This window comes from Heteronotia binoei, chromosome 15 (genome assembly GCF_032191835.1).
Source record: "Heteronotia binoei isolate CCM8104 ecotype False Entrance Well chromosome 15, APGP_CSIRO_Hbin_v1, whole genome shotgun sequence".
In the NCBI taxonomy this organism is placed as follows: Eukaryota; Metazoa; Chordata; class Lepidosauria; order Squamata; family Gekkonidae; genus Heteronotia; species Heteronotia binoei.
Window position 1 is genome coordinate 45,119,045 of NC_083237.1, and position 26,476 is coordinate 45,145,520.

Here is a 26,476-nt window from a genome sequence, read left to right on the forward strand (position 1 = left end):
CTTTCCAGCAGCCATGATTGTAATTCCTACAAAACGTTCTGGGCATTATGACTATATCTTTGTACAACTTGATTAACACGTTTGTGTGCATCTCTGGATACCTGCACATTTGATGCCTGGCAGCTGAATGTATGAAGTGATTCCATTGGAAAGCGCTCAGTTTTAGGTGAGGAGGTGAATGCTCTATCTGCCTGTGGCCTATTAAAAAAGAAACAGAGGGGAGCAATTGCGTTAGTATCAGCACAACATTAACCAATGGTCAGAGGCTGAAGTGACTGGCTTCAGCTCCTTTTCTTTCCAGGACCATAAATCTGGGCATTGAAATGCAATCCCAGGACTAGAAGTACTGGGATATTGACTCAAGAAGAGAGCCTGTACTTTTAATGAACATATAGCCCCAGGGATAGGAAGCCTTTCTGGCCTCCTTGTGAAGATGCTGGTGTGACAGTAAATGGGGAGTGGTGAGGTTGCATTGAGCCAAACACACACAGTTCAAATTAGGGCTGCCAGCCTCCAGGTGGAGCTTGGAGATCTGGTATTACAACTGATCTCCAGATGACAGAGCTCAGTCCCCCTGGACAAAATGGCTGCTTTGCAGAGTGAACTCTGTAGCACTGTATCTTGCTGAAGTTCTGCTCTCCAAACTCTACTTTCCCCAGACTCTACCCCCCAAATCTCTATGTATTTCCTAACTCAGAGTTGAAAACCCTAGCAGCCCTGGCTCTCCTCAGACCTCACTGGTGGCAATGCAGGTCTGGGAGACGATCATGGGCATAAGCCATAACCGGGGGTGGGATAGAAAAAGCCCCTCAGAAACTCATTTGTATATTAGGACACACTCCCTGATGCTAAGCCAGCCGGAACTGTGTTCCTGTGCATTCCTGCTCAAAAAACCCCCCTGGCAATAACCATCACATTCTCTCACACTACTAACGCCACATACCAACATTAGGGGCTCAGCAGTTGCTGGGAGACAGAACTAGTACAGGTGCCAAGCAAAATAATTTAGTTTGCTGCTGTTTGGCATATATGGCAGGGGTTGCCTAGCTTGATATAACCCATTAACTTATTTTCTTGTCCTTGTTTTTACATCCTCAGACAGTTCAGTTCTTTAGCTGATAGCCCTGCTGGACTGTAGAGCTCCAGCCAATGACAGAAAATAATATTTATTATCTCTCCTTACAGTCCTGATGGGGAGTATAATCATCTTTTTATTTTCAGAATTCCACACATTTGAGATCCAAAGTCCACAGGAAATGGCAGAATCCCATTTGCTGGAGTACTGCATTTTGCACCTAATTTCCCCCCCCCCCCGTCAAGTTTTTTTAGAAAAATCTTAAAATATGTTAAATTCTGATTTTAGGATGATTTTGTGAAAAGCTGTGTTCACTTCCAATTCTTCCTCCAATGAGGGGGGAAATGCCATTGACATAGGATGCCATGACAAGAATGGGGTCCCTACAATGAACATTCACACAACCCTCTCATAGTTTGAGCGGGCTTGCAATGGCTACGTCACAAATGCAAGTTATCACAATGTTGTGCTCTTGTCAAATGTTGAACATATAGAAGGAAGCAAGCTACACACGTGCCAATGTGGTACACATGTGGGCAAGAGGGTGCTGTAACTGGCTGTGTATAGAGGCCTGTGTTTGATTCCTTCACAGAATGGGAATGAATGATAGGGTAATACATGCTGGGCTTTAACATTTAGCAAGCTTCTGGTTGGGCTCCGTTCCCATCATTTCTGTCACTGGCATGGCATGTGAGCATACTCTGGGGATGGATAATTACAACATTGGAAACATTCTTGGCCGCAGATTGTGGGAGAAAAGATCAGGTGCCTTCTAAAAATGGTGTTTTGCAGTAGGCCCTCAGAGGATTGACACGTTCTCCCACAGTCCTTTGCTCCAGTTCCCAGGGAGGCTGGCATACATTCCTCCTATAATTCTTTAAACAAAAAAAACCACCTCAGATCTTAAAGGACATTTTCTGCAGAACACTGCACTAGCGCTCAGGTAAAGAAAGTTTCCTCCACATTAAAATCTGTTCCTAAAAGGAATTGCAGGTTTTCTCCCACAGTTCTTTGCTCCAGTTTTCAAAAGGGCACACAGAAGGCACATTTCTCCCACAATCCTTTGCTCTGAATGAAGTTGGTACTTTGAGAATTTGTATTAATTCATCCCCCCCTCCAGTCAATCTTGGTACACAAAATACACATGAAAAGTGGTCCCACACCCTTGGCCAACGGCCTCCAACCGCTTCCTTCAGGCAGGTGCTCCAATCTCAGGAGGGTGTGGTGTTTTGTGGTTCTCACAAGTTGCTGTTGGGAGGGGGGATTTGTGAATAAACAGGAACTAAGAATAGATCCAAGCATGAGAAAAAAGGCTCAGCAAACATACAAATTACCTTTGGCAGAAAATTATTTGACGTCCTTCTTTATGGGCAAAGCGTGGGGGGGGGACTCGGCACAGATTAAGGGGCTAAAATTTAGGAGGCAATCCTGCCTCCTAAATCCTGGTTTCTATGCATTTTAGGAACAACGCCTTTTTCTGACAGAGCCTCTGTGCCTTTAACAAGCTTGGGTCAGGTAGAAATTCAGCCAGTACACACTTTCCCTTCAAAATGGAGGTGGAATAATAGTAACAGCTCTGCCTGTTGAATTTCTGTCCTACAGTGGTCTTAGAAGCCTAGCAGATGATATCCTTACAAAAAGATTGAAATGGGGAGAACAACACTCTATCATCTTATCTTGGACTGCCACCCCCTGCCATCTTTCATCACAATATATAAATCCTTCGATGTGGGAGGTGAGTACAAATAAATAAGCAATTTCTGTTACCTATGTGCTAGTCAGTGGGATATTTTAAATTGGCTGTCCTGAAAGAAGGTAACCTCCCACACACTTTCTTGCCATAGTGTTAGGGTCAAACTAGATGTGATGGCATCCTCGTGGCTACCATGAGGCCTCTGTCACCATTTAAAAGTGATTTTAAAATGCTGTGAGGCTCAATCTGGTTTAGGGCTGCCAGTCTCCAGGTGGGTGTCAATGGCAACCAAGAGGCATTTGTGACAAATTACTAATCACAATTCTATGAAACAATGTTTTGTACTCACTAATATTCCATATTTTAAACTTACGATACAATATTTTGAATTCAATCAAGATGAACAATGCAATGCTGAAGTGGAGTTTTTCAATGTGTTCTTGTAACAAAGTATATATTCATGAAGAACAATGAGTTCAAAAGTCACAAAATTCAAGAATCTCAAAAATATATGGATGGTCCAAAGTCCCCAATGTGGGATGGAAACTTTCAACAGAGAACCTATGTCTTCTCAATTCAATGCCCCATGCCAAAGACATGTAAATCCCTTGTAGGGCATAAATCCCTAGCAACAGTCAACTTGGTACATCTATTTCATGTTACATTTTCTCAGTAAAGGGATGATTCACTGTAAATTATTTGTACTTAAATACAGGATTGAAATCTCTTAGACTCATGGCAATTCAAACTGGGACTCAAAGTCGCCACAATTTTTTATGACAGCATTCACTCTTCAGGTTTCTTAGCATCCAGGTGGGGCCTAGAGATCTCCCACTTTTATAACTGATCTCCAGCTGGCAGAGATCAGCAAACTGGAGAGCCAGTTTTGTGTAGTGGTTAAGTGTGCGGACTCTTATCTGGGAGAACCAGGTTTGATTCCCCACTCCTCCACTTGCACCTGCTGGAATGGCCTTGGGTCAGCCATAGCTCTGGCAGAGGTTGTCCTTGAAAGGGCAGCTGCTGTGAGAGCCCTCTCTAGCCCCACCCACCTCACAGGGTGTCTGTTGTGGGGGAGGAAGGTAAAGGAGATTGTAAGCCGCTCTGAGACTCTTTGGAGTGGAGGGCGGGATATAAATCCAATATCTTCTTCTATCTTCTTCCCCTGGATAAAATGGCTGCTTTGAAGGGTGGACTCTGTGGCATTGTACCATGCTGAGGCTCCTCCCCTCCTCTCCCCAAAGTCTCCAGGTATTTTCCAACACAGACCTGGCAATTCTAATCTGGATTGGGCCCACATTGCAATACTTGTTTCCCTATGCTTTCTCAAGCGTCAGAACAACCATGCACAGCCATTTTGCCACTTGATAAGGCATTGGGGGAGGGAACAACATCTCAACCCACCATGCTTGTAGGCCTGAGCCATTGCAACATTTTGAAATCAGAGCCAGAACTGAAAGCTCTGAAGAAAATGAAGGCTCTGAAGACTTGATAACTAAACAGCATTAAAAGCTCAGAGCAGCGCAGCCTGAGGCAGCAATGGATCAGATTAATGGTTCTCAAATCCAGCATCCTCCTGTGTCCTACAATGGCCAAAAAGATGCCCCCAGAAAGTCTATAACACAGGGCACAGAGGACAAAACCACCTCCTGTAGTTCCATTCCAGCATCAGAAGAGGCTCTAAAGATGGCTTACAGTTCATTTGTCTTGACTGATAGCCATTGATGGACCAAACCTCCACACATCCATCAAATCCACTTTTAAAATTGTATAAACTAGCAGATACCGCATATAAAGTCCTTATGCAGGGTGTGAAGTACCTCCTTTTGTGTATTTTGAATCTGCTGCCCCTGGAAGGCATGGATTTCTCTTCTAATCATTTTACTCTTCATGTAGGATCTCTGTCATCAATTAACCAGGCAGTTGTGCTGCCATAGGGCTGAGATGGCTGCAGCTCTGAATAAAAACAGGTGTCCAGTGGCACCTTAAAGAATAACATTTATTCCAGCATGAACTTTCATGAGTCAGAGCTCACTTCTCCATATGCTATGAAAAGGAAATAATATTCAACATTTTTACGGAGAAAATTATCAGAGAGGAAGGAGGAAAAAATAGCAGAGGCATCCAAGTAATATATATTTTCTGTATAAAATGGGAAACCTTTTAAAATATAAAATGGGTACCCTTCTTAGCCTGCAGCTGCAGAATAAAGCAAAAGTCCAGTAGCACCTTAAAGACTAGCAGTTTATTGTATCATAAATGTGTGCTTGAATAAATGTTGTTAGTCTTTAAGAGGCCAAAACAATGCTTTTGCTAGACTTCTCCAAGCATGTCTGAATCTAGGATCCAAATACATATTTCCCTAATACCATTTTCTTTCTTTCTTTCTTTCTTTCTTTCTTTCTTTCTTTCTTTCTTTCTTTCTTTCTTTCTTTCTTTCTTTCTTTCTTTCTTTCTTTCTTTCTTTCTTTCTTTCTTTCTTTCTTTCTTTCTTTCTTTCTTTCTCTTTCTCGTACAAGCAACCTTGAATATAATACTACCCTTACCTAGCCAAGAACCACACAGCTCTGTCTGCCGCTCAACACCCTAAACCACAGGCATTGCTGTTTTTCCTTCTCATGTGCATAAGGAAAAGAAGCCACAAAAAGGGGGTTGTAGGGCAGGAGGAGTCTCTCTAAGCAAAGTATAACATATATATAAATGTGCTGATATGCAATGAAGCATGGGTGGGGGAGCAGAAAGATCTGTAAAATGACAAACAACTGACAGAGCAGTAAAAGTTTGTGAAACACAAAGGTATAACCTTTAGCTGCTACAACCTGGGGGTAGAATACTTGATTTGCATGAGGAAGATCCCATGTTCAGTACTCATCATGTCCTATTAAAAAGTTCAGGTAGTAAACAAAGTGAAAGACCTCCATCTAAGGCTCCAGAGACCCACTGCCAGATAGAATAGAACGTGATGGACCAGTGCCCTGAAGCCCACCATGTATAACCATCCCGTATGCAATCTCAGAAACGTGGTATTGTACTTCATTTTGTGAATCTTTCCCACTACATCTGCTAAAAGTTGTTATTGCAGATCTCTCTTTTGCGTGTTTTATGATGTACCTAACTTGTGCGACAGAGAGATGTTTTTTGGGTATAAATATGCTTTGCAGTGTACCCTACTAAGGAACATCTCTCTTCCTATATATGATGTGTCAATCCACATGGCCAGGATTTGGGAAAGATAGCAGTGATATATAGGCTTTTCTTGTGTGGGTTTTATTCACCTCAACAGCCTTCTTTCTCTCTACCCCACCCAACAACTGTCATTTCTACTGATTCTTTCAGCCTTTAATCTGAGGCTGCTTGCTACTCCGTTCTTCCTGGGCATTCTTACTGTGTCATGTTGGGTGCATGTGCTGAGGGCTATGTATACATTTGTACAACAGGTGGCCCAGGTAGGGGTCATTTTGTAGAAAAAGTGGTACCAGAGCTCATTAGCACAACTAATTTGTATAACTCATTTTCATATGCCACATACCCCTGACATCTCCGGAAGGTGTACTAAATTATATCTACCTTAAAATGCTTCTTGAAGTATAATCATCGTAATAAAACCCATCATATTTCTTAAATTATTTTCTCCTATGTGGCCACAGTGTAGGCTTCCCAACCCTCCCGCCCTGGCGGGGGACCCCAGGATTTACAGCCTCTTCCCCCGCTCTCAAAAAAAACTGAAGCAGGGGGAGGGGGGAAACGGTGCCAAGGAGCGTGGCGAGCCGCCCCATCTCAGATGAGCAGCTAAGGTGAACCGGAGAAGAGGCGGCAGCAGTGCAGCGGCATCGCCCGCTCCGCTCCGCCTCTGAGGTGAAATCAGAGAAGGGGAGGGTGGAGGGAAGGAAGACATTTAAAAAGGTGTGCCGTCCCTTGAAATGCGATGGCCAAAACTCCCATTGGGGTTCAGTGATGCTTGTAACACCCTTGCTCCTAGCTCCACCCCAGTGTCTCCTGGCTCCGCCCCCAAAGTCCCCAGAGATTTCTTGAATTGGACTTGGCAACCCTACCACAGTGGCATGATGAAGATTTCCATCTGTCTGCTTTATATGTTTTGGTTATTTTCCAATTTTGTGTGGGGAAAAATATTAGAAAGTTTGTCAAATCTTAAGAGTTCAACAAAATTCTCACAGGGGGTTTGAACAATGGAGCCCAGAAGCAATTATTTGGTGGGGGGGTGGTAAGAAAGAAAGAGCACAATAAAATTTATAGGTTCTGAAGCTCCACTCCTGTGATTTCCTGCCCAAAATGAGGCCTGTCCCCGGGACTATTTCAGGTAGGGAAATAGGTATGGGGGGAGTCTTAAACCCCCTCTTCCCATGAGCCAGAGTCTGATTTGAGCCCACACATGCCTAGGAATTAAATTCTTAGCACAGAACGCCTAGACTACATCTGTCAAGGATCCATCTATCCATAGCACAGACTTTGTAATATGTGAATTGGCCCTGAGAGGGACTAATCTCTTGATGGTCAATAGATTCAGGAGGAACTGAAGGAAGTGCTTCTTTACTCAATGAACAATTAAATCGTGGAACTGAATGGATGTAGTGGTGATGCCCAAAAGCATAGATAGCTTTCAAAGGGGATTAGATGGATTCATAGAGGACAGGACCATAAATGGCTACTCGCCATTGCGACTAATCTCCATAGAGGCAGTAAACCTCTGAATAGGAGTGCTAGGAGGCAACTTCAGGGGTAGGCCTTGGCCTCTATGTCCTGTTTCTTGGCTAGGGTTGCCAAGTCCAATTCAAGAAATATCTGGGGACTTTGGGGGTGGAGCCAGGAGACATTAGGGGTGGAGCCAAGATCAAGGCTGTGACAAGCATAATTGAACTCCAAAGGGAGTTCTGGCCATCACATTTAAAGCGACGGCACACCTTTTCAATTCCTTCCTTCCATAGGAAATAATGAGGGATAGGGGCACCTTCTTTTAGGACTCATATAATTGGACCCCCTGGTCCAATCTTTTTGAAACTTGGTGGGTATTTTGGGGAGAGGCACTAGATGCTATACTGAAAATTTGGTGCCTCTAACCCCAAAAACAGCCCCCCCCCAGAGCCCCAGATACCCGCAGATCAATTCTCCATGATTTTCTATGGGAATAAATCTCCATAGGGAATAACAGAGTTCCCAGCAGACATTTCCCTCCCCTCCCCCCGCTTTCTGACGACCCTGAAGCGGGGGGGAGGGTCTCCAAATCGGGGGATCCCCTGCCCCCATCTGGGGATTGGCAACCCTATTCTTGGCCCTCTGGACCAACTGGTTGACCATTGTGACAAGCAATATTCTGGAAAAGATGGACCAGCAATCTAATCCAGTAGGGCTCTTATGTTCTATTTACATTACACAAACAAGATGAAGAGATACAGTTGTTATTTACACAGGTCATTTATTAACACACTTGAAAACACAGTTTGAAACAACAAGTGGTGTGTATGCTTGTGTGTGCGTGTGTACTGAGGGGGCCATTTTGTGTAGATCAGAGGTCACTAGTCCTCTGGGATTCAAGTGAAACCCAGCTAAGTGAATTCCATGCAGGGAAGGAAAGAGGTGGGTTATAGTGAGCGAGAGCGGCCAAGGTGGTAGGTGGATTAGATAAGGGGCAATCTTGCAGGGAGAACTCCCACCAAACACCACACACCCAGGAAGTGACGCTAGCACCCTCCCCAAACTGCAGGTGGGCACGAGTAGCCATTTACAAACACCATCTATCCCATGATGCTCTAGGAGGATGAAAGACAGGAAAAGTAAGTGCTTTCTTCCCACAATCCCTTTGCAGCAAAGGATATTGGTGATTTTTTTTGTTACATTCCTTTGCAACAGCATGAAACGGGATTCGCGCTTCATGTTCCTTCACAGAATATTTTACTTGTGTTTTTTTCCCTTCTTTGCTAATCCTTTGCAAAGAATTTCAATGAATTGCTGGCTTTCCCTTCTCCCAATATGAGCTCTAGCTTTCAGTTTTCTGCTTTTATGGTTCTTTTAGGCTCCTATTGTTATTTGTATCAGTTCCCTAAGAGAGGAGGGTGATGTTGATTTTTTTCCTTCCCACAATTCCTTTGTTCTGGCTCCCTAAAGAAGTTGGCTTTCTCTTCCCATCAAACTTGCAGCAGCTTTTTCCAGTCCTCACTGCCTTCTTCAAGGATGGGAAAGGAAGGGTGGACAAGGAAGGGAAGAAGAAAGTCATAAGACAGGATGGAGAACAGGGAAGGTACAGACAACTGTGGGACAGTCCTCCTTCCCCCATGGCGCATAAGCGTGCACACTGAGGGAAAGGGGAAGGGCTTAGTCCCAACAAAGACATGGTTGCTTAACATAGATACATGAAGTTGAGGAAGACTTCCCCTCTCTACTGTTCCCTACTCCCAGATATTGTGACCCATAGCTGTTTTAACCCTGTGGAGAAAAAGGCCCTTCCTCTTCACTCATCTCCCGCTTTCCTTCTGCCTTCCACTTTTCACCTTCATGTCTTCCTTCACTGCAGTCTTGGCCAGTACTGGGAAAGATCAGGGTCCCCGCCTGGGACTTGTACAGGAACTGAAACTCCTGGAGAGATTAACCCTAGAAAGAGAGAGAGGAAGAAGTCATCAAGAATCCCAAACTGATATGTTATTGTGCATTATGGTTTTTCTGCTGATGAACAATGGAAGAAAGGGATCCCATTTGACCTCCAAGGGTGTAGTAGCCAGGATTTTAGAAGTCAGGGGGCTTCTTTAAAAGTGCGGGGCTTGTATCTCATTCACTGTGGGGCTTGCTGCTTCTCATAAGATTTCTTCTGACAAAAAAGGGGGGAAATAGGGTGCACCCTGGAGGGGCCCCTGACTTCCAGGGGGCCCTGCCCAGAAGTCAGGGGGCAGTGCCCCCACAGCCCTCCTGGGGGGCTACAGGCCTGTTAACCTCCCAAAAAAGGCTATGCTGAGGATCATGGGACTTGTATGGAAAAAGTCATGTGGGACAGGGGCTGTACAGATGAATTGGGTGAGACTGAATGTAAAAGCTGGCTAACCCCGCCCCCCCCCTTACATCCTGCCTTTCTTCCATCACAAAGAGGACAGTATGCATAGGATTTCTAAGACGTATCATCCAGGCAGTGAACGAATCTAGATCTACTTAGCTTCAGCAAGGGTACTGGACCATGAACTTTCAAATCACACTCTGGGTTCATAAAAATAACAACAAATAGGCTTCTAAATGTACCACATCTTAGTAAACAAGCAAGAGTAGTGAAGTAAAAAACTGTGTTCAATTTAGTTTGAATTCCAGTTGCAGAAGTATACGTGTTTGGCTGCCTGGGCAGTGTGTTATGATAGGATTGCCAACCTCCAGGTAGCACCTGGAGATCTCCCTCTATTACAGTTGATCTCCATTTTACAGAAATCAGTTCACCTGGAGAAAATGGCTACTTTCAAAGATGGGCTGCATGCATTATATTCTGCCGAGGTCCCTCCCCTTCCCAAACCTTGTCCTTCTCCAGGTATTTTCCAACCCAGAGCTAGCAATCCTAATTATGGATAAAGCTCAGGGGTTATCAGATCTTAGTGCTTTTCTGGTTGCCAACAAGGGTTGCCAATCTCCAGGTGGGGGCAGGGGATCCCCCAGTTTGGAGAACTTCCCCACTTCAGGGTCATCAGAGAGCGGGCGGGGGGAAGGAAAAGTCTGCTGGGCATTCCATTATCCCCTATTGAAACTGATTCCCATAGGGTAGAATGGAGAATTGATCTGTGGATGTATGGGGCTCTGGGGGGGCTGTTTTTTGAGGTAGAAGCACCATATTTGAAGCATAGCATCCAGTGCCTCTCCCCTAAATACCCTCCAAGTTTCAAAAGGATTGGACCAGGGGGTCCAATTCTATGAGCCCCCAAAGAAGATGCCCCTATCCTTCATTATTTCCAATGGAGGAAAGGCATTTAAAAGGTGTGCAGTCCCTTTAAATGTGATGGCCAGAACTCCCTTTGGAGTTCAGTTATGCTTGTCACAACCTTTCTCATGGCTCCACCCCAATGTCACCTGGCTCCACCCCCAAAGTCCCCAGATATTTCTTGAATTGGACTTGACAGCCCTATTGCCAACCTTCAGGTGAGCACACAACAAAAAATGCAAGCTAGTGACCAATTTACTAAGAAGTATATAGAAATCAGTCCAAATGTCCAAAACATGTATATTCAAGTCCCAAAGTAGTGTGGTGACAAGCCAATCGATTAAGTACTTGTTTTTTTCCAGTCTTCACCAGACTTGGGACCACTAACAAAAGAAAATATTATACAAAAATATCAGAAGGACATTCAGACACCACCAACCCTCTTCCAGCGAAAAAATATATCATACTTACATGCGATATTGATTCAATTATATAGATTCTTTACACAATTTTTTTAAAAAAGGGAAGCAGAGCGTCTCCAGCAGCAATTTCACATCGGCTGCAGCTCAGTATGTGGCTTCTTGCGCACCCTAATGGTGCAACTAACATGTTTAAAAAGGCAAACATCTCATTTACAGCTGCCATTACACAAACTTCTTAAAGGTAAAGTAACATATTTCTAATGCAACATGCTAAAAGACACAAACACCACAAACTATATCACAGCAGATACAACAAACAAAATATTCCATACAAAGAATATCAAATCCCATAATTTATACAGGCAAATTATGCACAGCACTCATCATATTATAAAGAAGACCATTCATAAAAAACATGTCAAATCATTGGTCATATTCAGTTCATATGGAGAAATGCAATTCAACTGGTGTATCCAGTATGTCTCTTTTTGCAGCAGGATCTTGTGCACATCTTAATTTCTATCTGTTTGTTCATATTTGTATAAGGTGGAAAAACAAAAAAATCTTCACAGTCATGATTCTTTTGCATAAAATGGCTGACCATAGGAGCTTCAATCACATGGTTCCTAAGTCTGCTCCTGTGTTCCAGAATACGTACTCTAAAGGCTTGAGTAGTGCTGCCAACCTATCTTAGCCCACACCCACAGGTGATCAAATACACAACACAGCGGGTAGCACATGTAGAGTAATGATTTAGAACAAATGGTCTAGTCTTTTCAGCAAACTAATACTCTTTGATATTCATAGATAAATGACAAATTGTACACCTTTTACAAGCAAAGTGCCTTTTAAGAGTATGATGTGCCATAGGAGCTTCAATCTACATGTGCTACCCGCTGTGTTGTGTATTTCATCACCTGTGGGTGTGGGCTAAGATATGTTGGCAGCACTACTGGTCCAATCTTTTTGAAACTTGGTGAGTATTTTGAAGAGAGGCACTGGATCCTATGCTGAAACTTTGGTGCCTCTGTCTAAAAAAACAGCCCCTCTAGAGCCCCAGATACCCACAGATCAATTCTTCAATATACCCTGTGGGAATCGGTCTCCATAGGGAATAATGGAGTGCCCAGCAGGCATTCCCCCCCCCTGCTTTCTGATGACCCTGAAGTGGTGGGAGGGTCTCCAAACCGGGGAATCCCTGGCCCCACTTGGGGATTGGCAACCCTTATTCTATGCCATTACACCCTGCTAAAGTCCCTTCTCCCAAACCCCACCCTTTCCATACTCTATCCGTGACTCTGCAGGTATTTCCCAACCCAGAGCCAGCAGCCCTACCCCCCACCATCCCCATTTGATCCAGTCCCCATTCACAGTGGCCTCCATCCTTCCATTACCGGTAGAGGCCCCATTGCTGGAGCTCAGGTTATGAGACGGGAGCTGGGAGGGCGTGTAAGAATCGTAGCTCCGCACAGACGAACTTCCAGGCAGCATGCAGGAATAAGACGACGTTTGGCTGGCCACAGGGGGCACTGCCTGCTGTTGAGGGCAAAACAAGATGCGTAAGGGTGGAGAGAGGGAAAGTGGAGATTAACAGAAGTGGGAGCATCAACAGCTGCCCTTCCCAGTAACCCCCCCCCCCGCCCCATTTTAGGCTTTGCTCATCCTTTTAATGCTCACCTGGATAGGGAGACTGTTGGCCATGGAGAAAGTAGGTAAGGGTGGAAGGGCACCATAGTTGTTGCTGAGGGCACTTTCTGTATGGCTCAACATAGTGCCTGGAAAGAATGAAGAGATGGGACATATGACACGGGGTGGGAACCTACTGAGTTCCCAGGAAAAGGGAAGAAGGCTGTGGCTCTTCTTAGGGGATACAGTCACAGCTGGATTTACATACAAATGAAGTAAACCACAGTGCAGGGTCTCAAATTATGAGGGGCTTCTACATAAAAAAAATAAAACCACTAAATTACCATTTGGAGGGTAATACTATGCATGCAACTGACTTATGGCAACCCCAGCTAGGGGCTTTCAAGGCAAGTGAGAAGCAGAAGTGGTTCACTATTGCCTTCCCCTTCAGAGGGTGCGTTCACACTACACTAAATAATGTGTTTTGCAGCTGGATTTTTGCTGTTCTTACACAGTAAAAATCCAATTGCAAAGTGCATTATTTAGTGTAATGTGAATGCACTCAGAGTCTTCCTTGGCGGTCTCTCATCCAATTGCCAACCCTTCTCAGCTTCTGAGACCAGGCTACACTGTGTCAGCTACCGGGCTACACTGTGTCAGCTTTCCTTACAGGTAATTCAACAGAGCTTCTTAAACCTAACTTAAGTTTTGGGCCTCAGCATGCCTTAATCCAGCTCTGGATACAGCACCTTGCTGAATAGAACCCCTGAAATAGACATGAGGTATTCAATGGGGATTGACTGAGCTAACTGAGTCCATGGCCCCTACCTGATCCAGTACGCTGTGGGAGGGACTGATAGACACTGCTTCCCCCAGTGCCAAAACTGCTGTTTATGGTCAGGTGCCCCCCAGCGCCCCCTGCTTGGCGTCTTTGGTTCCGCAGTTTCTCCTCCCGACGCCACTTGGCACGGCGGTTGGAGAACCAGACCTAGAGGAACAATGAAAACCAACCAATTACCAAGGGAGAGAAAGGGAACTTTTACAGTTTTCCTCTGCCCCATCCAAGCTGTATGGTCCCTCCCCCATTACCTGGATCCGGGCCTCCGGGAGATCAATTTTTGCTGCCAGGCGTTCACGGGCAAAGACGTCAGGGTAATGAGTGCGCTCAAATTCTGAAAAACATGGAAGGGGGGAGGGAGTCAAATTCAGGAAGGAAATGGCATCCATTGCCAGTTTCCCACAACCTGACAGATTTCTTGGGAGAATCTGGCACCTATCTCTGGGATGCTCTTTCCTATATTATTTTTACAAGGAATACCCTTGTATTCCTCATCATGTCAACAAAATGCAACGCATTACACCTTCCTTTCCCTGCATACCCCTCTGTTGGATGCTAATGGAACACAGGGACAGTGCATCCTCTGGATTCTTCACTGCTATTCACTGGACTTGGAAACTATTAGATCCCTTACGCTGACATCTGGGACTCTGCACTAGCATGTTGTTCAGTATCACCCATTTTGCCCCCCTCTTTGGTGGATCTAACTAATCTATGCACATATTCTTCCTTTTTCTCCACCTGGCTTCTGCCAACACTGACTTGCAGAGGACATGTGGTATGGAAGCACTAGAAGTCTTTACTGTGTACTACAGATGTCATGCCTCTGATAGAAAGCAGGGCTGAGAAGCGGCAGCACTGAACCACTTCTAGAAAAAGCAAACTGCTTGTGTCAAAGCCGCAATGCTGCTAAGATCCACTAGATGGCCATGCACACTTTTGGCCCCCTTACAAATTATTATGGAAAGTACTCTTTTCCATGAGACACACTGGTATAGGATTACCAATGTTTCATCCCAAAAACTAGCCTCATCTGCCAAATGCCTCTGAGTATGCACAGAGTGATTTTCCTTTTTAAAAGGAAGCAATTTATTTCATTTTTAAAAGTTAGTTAAATTGCCTTAAAATACCATTCTTATAAAGACGCTCGAAGTAAGGAGATCCACTTGATAGGCTGGATCCAACCACCACTTCTGCTGGTGAAATGAGAGAGGGGGTCCCCTCTGACGGCACACACACAAGTGTCTACCTTGGGGATCTGCATGCATGGGTGAAATCCTCAGCTGGATCTGTCTCCATGTCATTTATTACTCAGAACAAAATTTGAGTGCAGTGGCACCTTTAAGACCAACAAAGTTTAATTCTGGGTATAAGCTTTCGTGTGCATGCACACTCCTTCAGATATACGTACACAAAAGAATTAAACTTCATTGGTCTTAAAGGTGGCACTGCACTCAAATGTTGCTCTGTTGCTTCAAACCAACATGACTACCCACCTGAATTTATTTGTTCTTCTATACAATATAATTACTGCCCTAGAAAAGCTGCCTCAAAAGAATTCCCCACAAAGGTTGTTTCTCCCACCACTGCCTGTGCCATCCTTTCAAAAGAGGCATATGATGGCATGGCAATTGTTCTTTAGACACAGTTTTGGTTGGACAGTAAATCGCATCCTTAAGATTTGCATCAAAGAGAGGAAGCCCCTGACTTGCTTTTTTTAAAAGGCAAGGCAGAAGCTTTAATCTCCATCTGTAGATGGTATGCGATAACAAAGCCGTCTGTGTAACAGGCGGGAACAGACCGCAGGAGTTAATAGATGACTTCTCAGTTGGTATGAATTCTACAAGAAACAAATTCACATTTGGAGGGAGCTGCATTTTGTAGAGAGTAAGGACTGATAGCAGAATTAGGTGGTAGAGCTCCAAGAAGGTAGAAGGGACTATATCCCTTCAGAGTCTAGGCACACCACATTTTAAAATTCTCACCTACCCATAAGTAGAAAAGGAACACGATGGATGGCTCAAATATAGCCTTTTGCTCTGATGTGTTAACTTTTAAGAAGGATATATAGGAAGGTGTTTTAACTTTGATATGTAGGTTTTTATTGTTATTTTTATATGCTGTGATCCGCCTTGAGCCTGTTTACAGGAAACAGTGGAATATAAGCCTATTAAATAAAATAAAAATTATATATATATAGGCACCCTGTTTGTAGCCTCAAGTGGGATAATCCACTCCACCATGATCATCTAAAACATTATACCTTTCAGCTATAGGGTCCAGTTTCTGGCAGTCCCTGTTCCCCACTGGTGGGGGGAAATGGAGTGGGACACACTAATGTCATGTCAGCAGATGACATCACCTCCAGCAAAAAAAAAATGGAAATAATGTCATCATGTTGAGGTCACACTCTAGGATTTAGCCTATGGTTTAACACCATAACTAGCACATGGCAACACATGCAGATCAGCACATCAACTCTCCTCTTGTTGATGTAACACATATGTCCGTTCACGCCCCGCATTAAAATACAGCTTCCACTGATCTCCAGAGCATATTAATGTGCATGTATGAACTAACACGTTGTGCATAACTATGAGAACATAACTATGAGATTTTCTTACTAGATCTTCTACTTTCCTGCCAGGAAAATTTTCCTAGCTGACCACCCAATTCCAACATCCCAGAACCTCACCACTGGTCCCTTCTTTTCTCCCCCCCACTCTTACCTTTCTCCAACGCCTCTATCTGCTCCTGTGTAAAAGAGGTCCGGTTCCTTTGCAATTTGCGCTTCAGTTGCAACCGGATTTGGGATTCATCTAGGTCTTGGCTGCTTGTACCTTGCGGGTGCTCAGGGTCCAGACCACTGTCCAGCTGCTGGCAGCTATCTGGGGTTGGGGTGGGAAACACACATATGAAACAAAGAAGAATCCTCTACTACCTTTTTATCATCATCCATTTTCCATCCTATTTGAGCAGCTAGCTTCATTGACTGAAGCTTAGTAATTCCAAGGTTATGGGTCTCACACTAGAAATATCAGGCCTCAGGGAAATGGTTGTAGCTCAATAGCAATGAAAGGACAGAAGTCCCAGATTCAGTTCCTGGGCTCTAAGGAGACATCTGACCTTTCTTTGCCTGCTGCCAGTTGCTAAGCTAGATGGGCCAAGGGTATAATAAAGCCACTTTTACACATGTTGGATAATGCACTTCCAATCATTTGCAAGTTGCAATCCATTGCTCAAGGGCATTGAAAATGCATTTTGTGTGAAAGCAGATTATGGTTATAAATTTTGCATCATTTTCAATGCACCAGGTATTTGCAGTGACAAACTTTCTGTCCTCATAATACATAATACTGGTCCCTGCATCCATTTCACAAATGTGGAAACTGAGGTTAAACAACAGTGAACGCAGACTTGAACCCAGATTCCCCAAGACCATAGGCAGTGTTCTGTAGCTTGGACCACAGCAACTTTCCAATCAGTGGCTTTCCTGTCAAATATTCCATCTCAGCTCTCCTCAGATTCCCTTACATCCTCTCCCCGCACCCTTACTTTCTCTGTGTCTTACATATTTTCCCATGTCACCTTCACCTAAACTTCATTCATATATCATGCATTCCATTAAATTATTAGTCAGTGGATCCTCCCATTCGTACAAGTGGGAAATCAATGATTTTAAAACTTCAGAAACTGCCCTCTCTGCTAGGGTTGCCCAGTCTGTGTTGGAAAATACCTGAAGACTTGGGGGGTGGATCCAGGAGAGAGCAGGGGTTGGGAAGGGGAGGGGCCTCGCCTCAGCACAATGCAATGCCATAGAGTCCACCCTTCAAAGCAGCCATTTCCTCCAGGGGAGCTGAACTCTGCCAGTTGGAGATCAATTGTTAAAGTGGGAGATCTCCAGGCCCCACCTGGAGGCTGGCAACCCTAGTCTCTGCTCATTAGCCTGGAGAAGAGTCCTACCCCACCCTGGGGAGGAACTGGCAACTGCAAGACTTCCCAGAAGGGCATTTAAAGGGAAAAGCATGGTGCCGATGGCATTTAACCACTGGGAAACTCCATGTGTTCCTCTGTACCAGAAAGGGGCCAGCAGCAGTAAGAAGGGTTGCCAGCTCCAGGTTGAGAAATTCCAAGAGACTTTGGGGATGACAGGGTTTGGGGAGGGGAGGGACCTCAGTGAGGTATAACACCATAGAGCAGGGGTGGCCAAACTGTGGCCTGGGAGCCACATGTGGCTCTTTCACACATATTGTGTGGCTCTTGAAGCCCCCACTGCCCCATTAGCTGGCTTGGAGAAGGCATTTGTCTCTTTAAATCAGTTTGGTGTAGTGGTTAAGCGCACGGACTCTTATCTGGGAGAACCGGGTTTGATTCCCCACTCATCCACTTGCACCTGCTGGAATGGCCTTGGGTCAGCCATAGCTCTGGCAGAGGTTGTCCTTGAAAGGGCAGCTGCTGTGAGAGCTTTCTCAGCCCCACCCACCTCACAGGGTTGAGGTGGGGGAGGAAGATAAAGGAGATTGTGAGCCGCTCTGAGTCTCTGAGATTCGGAGTGGAGGGTAGGTTATAAATCCAATATCATCATCATCTTCTTATTCTTCTTCTTCTTCTCATCCTCCTCCAAGCCAGCCAGTGGAATGGAGAATGCATTTAAAGTTGCTTTCTTTCCACCTCTCGCTCCCTATCTATTTGCCTCCCTTCCTTCTCCTTTGGGGAGGGACGGTGGCTCAGTGGTAGAGCATCTGCTTGGGAAGCAGAAGGTCCCAGGTTCAATCCCTGGCATCTCCAAAAAAGGGTCCAGGCAAATAGGTGTGAAAAACCTCAGCTTGAGACCCTGGAGAGCCGCTGCCAGTTTGAGAAGACAATACTGACTTTGATGGACCAAGGGTCTGATTCAGTATAAGGCAGCTTCATATGTTCATATGTTCTCACAAACATGTCTTGCAGCTCTCAAACAGCTGATGTTTATTCTATGTGGCTCTTACATTAAGCAAGTTTGGCCACCCCTGCCATAGAATATCCTGCAAAGCAGCCATTTCTGTTGAAGAACTGATGTCTATTGTCTGGAAATCAGCTGTAATTCCAGGAGAGCTCTAGCTCTCCACCCCCCTCCCAGGGGCTAGCAACCCTAAGCAGTAGGTAGAAAATACAGAGTCAGAAATCATACTTCAGACACCCAAACTAGGGTTGCCAGGTCTGTGTTGGAAAATACCTGGAGACCCCTCCCTTCATATTCTAGGATCTAATTACACATCTGGAGCCCCCCAGTAACAGAACTCCAGCATCATGTGTCGTTCCGCCCTCAGCCCTATTCCTCACGGACTGTGGAGGCTCCTTTTCCAGGCCAACCCTTATCCTCTCAGACCTTTCTCCTGCCTGACCATGTGGAATTGCTTCACAGTGACAGGCATTTATTAATAGTTTATAAAAGAGTTAATGAATGATTAATTAGTGAGTGTTTAGAAATTGTTAATCCATCACTGCACACCCAATGTGTACAATCTCGCCTTCGACACACTCGAGGGAGGACTTGAGGGCCTGAGGCCTACAGAGGTCTGTCATCCTGAGGCCTAAAAAGGTCAAGAAAAGGGAAGGGTGTGCAAACTGGAAGCCAGGACACCTGGGTTCTCTGAATTGAGCTGATTTGACTTAAGATGCCAGGAAGACATCTGAAATCCCTAGGAATAAGAAGTTCTAAATTCTAATGTGTTAGCAGAGCTTTTCTGAGATGCGAGGGAGCCCTAGAGGTTGGCACAGAAGTGAAGGAGGAGGGAAGCTGAATACCCCAGGTCTGGGGTCTAGGATTCTCTAGGGAAAACAATGAGGTGGATGACAGCAGGGGATTTGGGGAGCCCACAAGGGTTTAACCTTTTATCCCAGGGGAGCTGTGGTCTGAACAGTGACCTTTCTTTGCTTCTACAAAGCCAGGCACTCAGATCTCCGCGGGCGACGCGAAGCCAGGGCGTCAGCCGCAGTGCCCTAATGCGAGGCGACACTGCCAGCTCCCTCCCCCGCCTCCCTGAATCCTTTGCAGCCCCTGAAGCAATGAGATCCAAAAGGCCCCCTTGGTGAAGAGTGTCTCTGCTTGGCCCCAGCCCAGACAGTAGTGTTGTCACGATCTCCCCCACCCCGCCCCCATTCCCGCCACAACCAAATCCAGCTTGCCTGCCCAACCCCCAGCTCTGCTCTCTCTCCCCCCTCCCTGCCCCACATCCCCATCAGCTCTGTTTTTGCTGAGAGATCTTTGCAGAATGCAAAGGGAGGAAACACACTTGCATAAGCCCAGAGGGGAAATGGGGTGGGGAAGAGGTTGATGAGAGAAGAGAAGGGAAGTGTGGGGAGGGGAGGCCCTGCACAGTATCTAAAAACAGCACAGATGGAGAGAGAGAGAGAGAGAAAGCAAGAGAGAGAGAGATGCAGAAACAGCAAACTCCTTTCCTGAATCGCACCACCAGCTAGGCCTCATCTTCCTGGATGAATAGTTCAGAACCCAAAATTCCAGCAGGGGAGTGGAGGTCTAGTGGGTTGCAGTGCCAGGATGGGTCAGCAAGACCCAGGCACTATTTGGGTCATGGTGGGGCTATAAAAAGAGTTTTAAATCTGGCTGTTTGGAATAATGGGACAAACATTTTCAAAATAACAAGTGAAAAGCCAGAAACTGGTCTCCTTCTCAGGAGGCTTAGCGAGGGCAGCAGGCTAGATGTTAGGACAGCCTGAAAACGTAACACAGTGAAACGTATATTCTACTGAGTAGTGTGAAAACATGCCCCTGACATAACAGTAGCAGCAAATGGCATGGGAATGGGTGGGGAAAGTTTCCACATATCCCTGTTCCCACGCTGCTTTCAGGATGGGAATATTTGTCTGTCTCATGATAAAATACGACAGGAAAAGCTGAACCACCCATTGGGACTTTTTTTCTTGTTGAATCCAACGTACTACTATTTGTGGAGTAATAATTTGAAGGCTGCATTAACTGTGTTTAAAATACATGAATTCCTGTTATCATCCTTAAAAATGTATCAATTAGCTGAAAGCCTTTTTTAAAAGGTTACATTCTAGAGGAACACCAAAGGGCCATATCATAGCCCGCCCCTCCCCAACACAACCTCAATAGTCTTGTTCACTTTTTGATATTAGCTGTGTGACTGTGCATAGAAAATAATCATATGTACTTACGACGGCTAGCTGTCTTGTGCTGAGTCTAACCACTAAGCCACCCATCCTAGTCCTTGCTGAGAGTTCTGCAGAGTTTGGGAAAGGAAGAGGTCTTTTCCACCACCACCACCCCCGACCCCCAACTGCAATGAACATGGGACATTTTGCATGTGCCCAAATACTTGCTTTAGCTGAGTTGAACCCCCCTCCCTCAAACATACAATACAAAGATCACAAGACAATAAGTCAAGAGGGTTTGGGGGGGGGGGGGTTTCCAGCCTGCTAAAGAAATTTCCTTCCTTCAGTTGTTCATGGTGTAAAATTGAATGCTGGGATGGTGGAGAGATCTCTAGGTGGCAGCACTTGGAAGCTGGCTTCTTATGTTTCTTGTCCACCATGGTGCTCTCCAAACTGGTACACAGAAAAGTATATCTAGGTCTGCTCTCATCTGAAAAATCCACTCACATGTTAGACATATCATGAGGTTATGGTACCTTGGATCTCTTGGAGCACTTATGTGGATGGAAGGCTTTTCACCCAAGGAACATGACTCTCACCTGGGTTGCCATCCTCCAAGTGTTACCTGGAGATCTCCAGCTATTACAACTGAGCTCTAGGCGACCAAGATCAGTTCTCCTGGAGAAAACGGCTTTTTTGGAGGGTGGATTCTATGGCGTTATACCAGGGGTGGCCAAACTTGCTTAACGTAAGAGCCACATAGAATAAACGTCAGATGTTTGAGAGCCACAAGACATGAACATCAGATGTTTGAGAGCAGGCAGGCAGGCAAATAGAATGGGGGAGGGAGGAGAGGTGGAAAGAAAGCAACTTTGTGGTGCACAAGGTTAAGAGCTTAGGGGTGCTACTGGAGCCTGCCTTGACAATGGAGGCCCAGATAGCAGCCACTGCTAAATCCACATTTTTCCATCTTAGGCAGGCAAGGCAGTTGGTCCCATAGAGTTGGGAGTGAGCAGTGAAGTGGCCAAGTTTGCGGATGACACTAAATTGTTTAGGGTGGTGAGAACCAGAGAGGATTTTGAGGAACTCCAAAGGGATCTGTTGAGGCTGGGTGAGTGGGTGTCAACGTGGCAGATGCGGTTCAATGTGGCCAAGTGCAAAGTAATGCACATTGGGACCAAGAATCCCAACTACAAATACAAGTTGATGGGGTGTGAACTGGCAGAGACTGACCAAGAGAGAGATCTTGGGGTCGTGGTAGATAACTCACTGAAAATGTCAAGACAGTGTGCGTTTGCAATAAAAAAGGCCAACTCCATGCTGGGAATTATTAGGAAGGGAATTGAAAACAAATCAGCCAGTATCATAATGCCCCTGTATAAATCGATGGTGTGGTCTCATTTGGAGTACTGTGTGCAGTTCTGGTCACCGTACCTCAAAAAGGATATTATAGCATTGGAGAAAGTCCAGAAAAGGGCAACTAGAATGATTAAAGGGCTGGAACACTTTCCCTATGAAGAAAGGTCGAAACGCTTGGGACTCTTTAGCTTGGAGAAACGTCGACTGCGGGGTGACATGATAGAGGTTTACAAGATAATGCATGGGATGGAGAAAGTAGAGAAAGAAGTACTTTTCTCCCTTTCTCACAATACAAGAACTTGTGGGCATTCGATGAAATTGCTGAGCAGACAGGTTAAAACGGATAAAAGGAAGTACTTCTTCACCCAAAGGGTGATTAACATGTGGAATTCACTGCCACAGGAGGTGGTGGCGACCACAAGCATAGCCACCTTCAAGGGGGGTGTAGATAAAAATATGGAGCAGAGGTCCATCAGTGGCTATTAGCCACAGTGTGTGTGTGTGTATATATACATATACATATATATATATATATATAGAGAGAGAGAGAGAGAGAGAGAGAGAGAGAGAGAGAGAGAGAGAGAGAAATTTTTGCCACTGTGTGACACAGAGTGTTGGACTGGATGGGCCATTGGCCTGATCTAACATGCCTTCTCTTATGTTCTTATGTCCCCTTCTTGGAGCATGGCGACCTGGCAACAGTGATCCATGCAACGGTCACCTCGAGGCTGGACTACTGTAATGCCCTCTACATGGGGCTGCCCTTGTGCCGAACCCGTAAGCTGCAGCTAGTGCAGAACGTGGCCACTCAGCTATTATTGGGACTCCCCAGGTGGGGGCACATTCAGCTGGGACTGCGGGAACTGCACTGGCTGCCAATAGTATACCGGATTCATTACAAGGTGCTGGTTATTACCTTTAAAACCCTATATGGCCTAGGACCTGCCTACCTTAGGCACCGTCTCTCCCCACATGTTCCCCAGAGAGTACTTAGATCAGGATCACAAAATCTATTAGTAATCCCTGGGCTGAAGGAGGCCCAATTGAAATCAACTAGAGACAGGGCCTTCTCAAATGGTAGCCCCCTGCTGGTGGAACCAACTGCCAGATGAAGTGAGGGCCTTGCGGAACCTTGTGCAGTTCCGCAGGGCCTGCAAGACTGTTCTCTTCCAGCTGGCATTCAATTGACTTGGCACCGGTATTTAAGAGAAGTGGAAGAAGGTCGTCGCCACCAGAATAGCACCAACTCAGTATTCTGTTTTAACTGTTTTAATCATTGTATATCTATTTTATTATTGAATGTGTAATTTTAATACTCATTAATTTAATTGTTTGTGGGATTTTATGTTGTGAGCCGCCCTGAGCCTGCTTCAGCGGGGAGGGCAGGATAGAAATAAAATTAAATAAATAAATAAAATAAACATAACTTTACATTCATTCTCTAAGCTGCCAGCTGGCTTGTCTTGAAGAAGTGATTTAAAGAAGGGATGACTTCTCCAAGCCAGCTGTTGGGGGCTTGAAGAGTCACACAATATGGGTGAAAGAGCCACATTTCGCTCCCGAGCCACAGTTTGGCCACCCCTGCGTTATACCCTGTTGAGGTCCCTCTACTTCCCACACTCCATCCTCCCCAGATGCTACCCCCCCAAAAAAATCTCTACTTATTTCCCAACCCAAAGCTGGCAAATCTCAGGTGGAGCTTGGACATCTCCCAGAACTACAACCGATCTCCTAGCTATAAAGATCAGTTCCCCCTGGATAAAATGGCTGCTTTGGAAAGTGGACTGTAGGGCACTATATCCTGCTGAGGTTCTTCTCACCAAACTTTGTCCTATCCAGGCTCCACTCTCAAAACTCCAGAATTCCCAACCTGGAGTCGGCAAACCCTATGTCCTGCTGCAGCCCCAAATGCCCCCTCACATTTTTGGGGAGTGGGTTTGGCTGCAGTGGTACGAGAGAGGTGAGAAAGTCATTTTCCCCATGAAGAAATACTTTGGTCCATGGAAACACCCCAGGGATCCCAAATCCTGCCTTCCCCAGCCTCCCTCCCCCAAAATCTCCAGGAACTTCCCAACCAAGAGTTGCCAACCCTAGGTAGGCTTCTTTGGGTCTAGCTATATGTTGCATGTAAAATAAGCATAGCAGAGCCCTGAATGGAAAACAGAGAAACACTTAATCCAGGGGTGGCCAAACTGTGGCTAGGACCCACATATGGCTCTTTCACACATACTGTGTGGCTCTCGAAGCCCCCACCGCCCCATTGGCTGGTGGTTTGGAGAATGCATTTAAAGTTGCTTTCTTTCCACCTCCCCATTTATTTTCCTTCCTTCCCTCCCTCCTTCCCTCCCTGTCTTGTGGCTCTCAAACATCTAATGTTCTTGTCTTGTGGCTCTCAAACATCTGACATTTATTCTGTGTGGCTCTTACATTAAGCAAGTTTGGCCACGCCTGAGTCTTAAACCTTTCTCTGCTTGCTAGTCTTCTTCTAACTATTCATTTCCTCTCCATTGACTCCCCCCACAGTGAGTTGAGAACAATTTGGTTAGGGTTTTGTTGCATGTAATGTGTTGCTAGCCTCTTACAGAGGGGCAGGGTTAGTTTAGGTAGGAAGGAACCTCAGGGATGTATAATGCCATAGATTCTACATCCAATCTAGCTACTTTCTCATGCGGAACTGGTCACTATTATCTGGGGATCAATTGTAATTCCAGATCTCCAGGACACACTTGGAGGTTAGCAACCACAGGCCCACCTCGCATTCCGAGTTCCACAAAGGATTGTGCAATAAGGTAGACTTCATGTGTGAATGGGTGGGAGCTGGTGTGTGTTGAGTTTGTGAATTTCATACCTGGGTTGGGTGGCCCTGTCACCAAGCTGTCTTGGTACCACTCCTGACGACTGCCCCATGTGCTGTTCTGGATGTTCAGCATTCTGCTCTTCTCATACATGCCATCCACCCCCATGGAATGGAGCCGAAGACCAGAGGGGTAGGGAGAAGGGAAGTGGGACTGGTGGGTGGATGACCCCCACCTGGAAGGCGGTGAGCGGCAGGGCACACGCCCTGCCCCAGATAAACCTGAAAGACAACAGCAAGAGAGAAACAAAATAAATCAATAGAAGCTGAGTATAACTAAGGGATGTGCACAACTGTGATATAGAATGTTAAAAGCATAGCCTCCCCTGTCTGCTGAGCAATCAGCCATGTAAACAGCCAGTGTGGTTGCAGTGCTTAAAATGTCACACTAGGATCTGGGAGACCTAGACTCAAATCTTCACTCTTCTATGGAAGCTTGCTGGGAGATCTTAGGCCAGTCAATCTTTTTCAGCCTAACCTACCTTATAAGGTTGTTGTGAGAATAAAGAGGAGGAAGATCTTGACCTCCAGGCAAGCCCAATCTTATTAGATCTTGGAAGCTAAGCAGAGCCAACTCTGGCAAGTACACAGATTGCCAAGGAATATCAGGAGTCGGGAGGCAGGGCAGGCTTCATTCAGCCACCTCTCTGAATATCCTCCAGGCCCCCAGTAGGGTTTAGTCACCAGAGGTTGCCATGACTTCCAGGTACTCTCTCTCTCTGTGTCACACACACACAAATACCAAACAAAAAAAATGAGGAGGGAAGAATTATGTTGTAAGATGCCCTGGATCGCTATGTCCTGTTAGCCGCCCTGAGCCTGCTCCAGTGGGGAGGGCGGGATACAAATAAAACTTATTATTATTATTATTATTATTAGGGAGGAAGAGAGAAAAATGTGACATTGAGACACAATGAACTCATGACAACCCATCTACAGAGTGTTCCAGGAAAGAGGTGGTTTGCCATTGAGTTCCTTTGCATAGCAACCCCAGTCTTCCTTTGTGGTCTCCCACCCATGTACTGAATGTGGGCTGTGACCCTGCTTAGCTCTCAAGGCAAATTCTGGCTAAGCTGACCTATGGGGAGAAAAGTGGTGTATAAATATCTAAATACAATTAAAAATTACATGGCCTTATGACTCATACAGCCCAGTCCTTCACAGGTTTACATTGGAAGTAAATCTCACATAGTTTCAGTGGATCTTACTGTCAAGTAATTGTGCTTAGGACGTATTCTGTTATGCTCATTTTTACAGAGAAGGAACCAAAAGAACACTTCACCCATGAATTCAATTTAACCACCAACTTCAAATCCAGCTCACTGGGTATTTTAAGAAGAGGCACCTCCTTTTTCTTTACATGCATTTTATCCCACCCTTTCTCCGAGCAACTAAGGGTTTACCCTGTTTATTTTCACTTCAGACCTGTGAGGTAGATGAAGTTGAGGGAATGAATAGCCCAAGGTAATTCAACTTCCAAGTGGAATTTGCACCCCATTGTTTATTTGCACCCCATAAGAGGCTGGCACATCTGGCCTGTCTCACCCTCCATTGTGTATAACAAATAAATCTGTTCCAATCCCATACACAGGGAAT

At 45.4% G+C, this 26,476-nt stretch overlaps 2 protein-coding genes across 3 annotated transcripts in view; one reads left to right on the forward strand and one right to left on the reverse strand.

Moving 5' to 3' along the window:
- The window catches only part of RCN3 (reticulocalbin 3), a 115,866-nt gene that overhangs the window by 38,261 nt on the left and 51,129 nt on the right, over window positions 1-26,476 (forward strand). The window lies entirely within an intron of this gene.
- Window positions 8,665-26,476, reverse strand: part of LOC132583859 (paired box protein Pax-6-like) — a 31,423-nt gene continuing 13,611 nt past the window's right edge. Inside the window, exons 2-8 of one of the 2 annotated variants that reach the window (XM_060255579.1) lie at window positions 24,875-25,102; window positions 16,281-16,439; window positions 13,803-13,885; window positions 13,542-13,701; window positions 12,765-12,862; window positions 12,482-12,620; window positions 8,665-9,368 (exon numbers count right to left, since the gene is read on the reverse strand). In XM_060255579.1, the coding sequence (XP_060111562.1) occupies window positions 9,283-9,368; window positions 12,482-12,620; window positions 12,765-12,862; window positions 13,542-13,701; window positions 13,803-13,885; window positions 16,281-16,439; window positions 24,875-24,989 (840 nt within the window). In that variant the 5' untranslated portion in view covers window positions 24,990-25,102 and the 3' untranslated portion in view covers window positions 8,665-9,282. Of the gene's footprint in view, window positions 9,369-12,481; window positions 12,624-12,764; window positions 12,863-13,541; window positions 13,702-13,802; window positions 13,886-16,280; window positions 16,440-24,874; window positions 25,103-26,476 lie in introns of both variants that reach the window. The other variant, XM_060255578.1, reaches the window with a different exon arrangement.